Here is a 3,161-nt window from a genome sequence, read left to right on the forward strand (position 1 = left end):
GTAGGGAAGACACAGACGCACATGGCAGGCTATAATAGAATCTAAACTTTAAGCAACATATAACATCTATTTTTCTCCCTACATAATCTTTCACTCTCACATTTTCAAAACATTGTTGATTGTATTAAAGAGAGTACACAGTATTTAAAGCTTAACGGTATTATTTAAGAATTGGTTGTCTTCAGACTGCCCACATGTTCCCAATACTTCCTTATGTATCTTGGATACTGCGTATCTTTAATATATCTTAAATCTTCCAATTGCCTGGCACAAGTGTTTTCAATGCAGATCTCATTTAGACTTCTTGGGTTTCCTTGGAGATATATTCGATTTTTCTCCTGTGTCCTTTATTTGTTCACTTACTTGTATTGTTCAGCCATTGTTACAAGAGCTTCAGGGATACTTTGATTTGCGATTTCCAAAATTTTAATCAATTCAGGGTCAATCTTCCAATCGTTTCTAGTCATAAGTGTAATGGATATGCCTGTCTTCCCTGCTCTTCCAGTACGCCCTACTGTGTGTACATAGTCTTTAATATGCTATGGTAAATTGTAATTACATACGCGTGTGACATCATCAACATCAAGACCTCGGAATGCTAGATCAGTAGCAATCAGTGTTTTCACGCTTCCACTCTTAAAGTTTTCCAGTGACTTGCTCAAGGTCGCTGTGTTCTCTGTTTCCATGCGGAGATTGTAGTAGCCCTTGGATGCTTATATTGCTGGGTAAGTTATCAGCAACAACAAGTTTTCTGCTAACAGACACGATGACTTTGTCTCTGGACGACAGGCAGTATAAAAATTCTTGGACAAGAGATCATTTTTCTTCTTTTTTAGTAACAATTGTATTTTGCTTCACTCTACTTACAGCAACTAAATCCAGAGAACCAACAGAAACAATCATAGGCTCTTTTAAATACGATTTTGCAAGTTGACGAATGGTATCTAGCCAAGTTGCACTTGTCATAATAGTCTGCTGGTCTGGGTGCACATCTAATAAACTCTTCATTATCTGCTGTTCAAATCCCAGATCTAGCCTTTTATCAGTTTCATCTAAGACTAAGTAGGGGATGCTTCTTAGGTTGACAAAGTTACTCATTTGCAGATCGTTCAGTCGCCAGAGAGGGGCAGTAATGATGTCTATGTCTTTGGCGATGTTTTTAGTGGTTCTTTTTCATCTCTACCACCATATATACAAATACTTTTAAGACTTTTATATGAATACTTAGAACATGCACTTTCCACCTGGAAAGCTAATTCTTGTGTTGGTGTAAGGACTAGCATGCCAGGACCATTCCTTTGTCTTTAAGGTGTTGGTTGGGAACTGATGCGAATAAACCTAGGCCATAAATAGGACAGTGTTTTGCCTGTTCTGGTTGGGGCAACTCCTATAAGATCTATCCCTTGTAGAACAATTGGCCATGCCTATGATTCAATTGGTGTTGGCTTTTAAAATCCTGCTTTTTAAATGTTTTTCATCACGTCAGGATAATCCTGGAAAGCATCTTCAAATTTACAAATTGGGTTGGGGATAACACGTTTTTCACCAACTTTCAAGTCATCAGACATTACATTGAAATTTTCCTTTCTCCAGATATCCACCTCCACTTGAGACAGTGAACTTGTTGCTTCAGATTCTATGTAAAAGTTTTTTTTTTTTAATTGCTGGTAAATCTGCCCGTTGTCTTTTTTCTCAGTCTGCAACTTCTGCCTTAATTTGATTCCAGTCTGTCAGTGGCCGAACTTGTCTAACAATGTTGTCTGCGATTAAGTGTCTTCCAACAGAGGGTCAGGATGCAGCATTGTCAACACTGAGTTCTGTATTGTGACCTCTTTCTTTGTTTTTCAACAGTTTCTATGGCTGCTTTGGCCTTGGCATTTATCTCCTTGCTGCCCAAAATTTTTACCTCTGGGTTGGGATCACCCCTTATGATTTGTATTTTGGTGTTTGTCACACTGTGGATGTCCTTTGTTTTTGATCCACCATGACCAATCACTGCACTCATCACACTGTTTTTTAATTTAAAGGCAAGAGCAGGTTCTCAGGGGTCAGCGGCCCTAGGCTCCAGGTGGCTAGAGGAGTTGCCTCAGACCCTGCCTCTGCTGCCTCTGCCTCCCTGACCATCTTTGCAGGCCCTTTGTACCCTGAGATCCCTTGGAGTCTGCTCCACCCTCTTCTGCCCCGGGGCCAAAGCCATTCTCTTGGTACTGTTTGTACAGACCTCTCTCTCCCCTTCACCTAGCTTGGATTGGGAGGTGTGGCCTGAAGTCTTTTTCTCTTTAGGCTCTTGAACAGCAGCCCAAACTGTGCTTTAGGTATGCGGCTGTATAGTGTTATCTAGGGTACTATTTACTGTGATGTCAGGGAGGGGTTTTGATGACCTGACCAATCACAATTTTGGGACTAGGGCAAAGGTAAGCAGGTACCTCTGAAGAAATTTAAAGTGACACTCACTCTCAGGTCCTGGGCCTATAGACCTTCATAGGACATTTAGAGTGAGTGTTTCCTTAACGTGGGTGTCATAGGTGCCTCAGTCACTCACCTCATTCTAGTTCTGGATCAGCTTGGGAGCAAACTCTAAGGAGGGCTTGAACTTGTACACAGAGGTTTTTTTTTTAAATAAGCCAATTATTTCCATAGCAGGAAAAAAATAGTGGATTTTAAAAATCAACTTGTTTGTTTCAGCAAGTTTATTTTTGTGTAACAATACCTGGTCTAGATAAATTCAATTTCCTGTCCTCTACTGTAACTTAAATTATATCATCAGAAGTCTGTTAGGTACACACTTGGGGTTGGCACTTTGGCTAAACTCCACCATTTGTTCAGACAGTTTCTAGATATTGTCTCAGGGAAGCTGTTTAAAAGAGAAGTACAGTGAGTCTAAGGTACCTAAGGAAGTGTTTTCAATAGTTTGCTAGTTTTCTCAGTACCTCTTAATTTTTTTTCCTTCCTTGTGGTTTTATAGATTCACTATAAAACCACAAGGTCTTAGGACTGGAAGGACACGTACAACTCATGTATTGGGTGCAATGTAGCGGACTTCTTGCCGGCAATCTGAGCCAGTGGATAGCCAGCTTCTATTGAACGAATCTCAGAGGCTAGGAGTTCACTTTGCTTCAAGGATATCCATTCCATTATGAGGCAGTTTAGTGGTTACAAAG

The 3,161-nt window shown here is 40.3% G+C and overlaps 1 protein-coding gene across 1 annotated transcript; it reads right to left on the bottom strand.

Annotated features, from left to right (window-relative positions):
• Positions 1–359: 359 nt before the first annotated feature.
• On the bottom strand, positions 360–2,197 carry DDX53 (DEAD-box helicase 53). The gene is given in 6 exon segments (XM_024569828.2): positions 360–656; positions 658–1,157; positions 1,160–1,655; positions 1,657–1,852; positions 1,854–2,040; positions 2,122–2,197. Coding segments are annotated over 6 exon segments (1,752 nt in total).
• Between the last annotated feature and the right edge of the window lie 964 nt (positions 2,198–3,161).

This window comes from Desmodus rotundus, chromosome X (genome assembly GCF_022682495.2).
Source record: "Desmodus rotundus isolate HL8 chromosome X, HLdesRot8A.1, whole genome shotgun sequence".
Taxonomy (NCBI): Eukaryota; Metazoa; Chordata; class Mammalia; order Chiroptera; family Phyllostomidae; genus Desmodus; species Desmodus rotundus.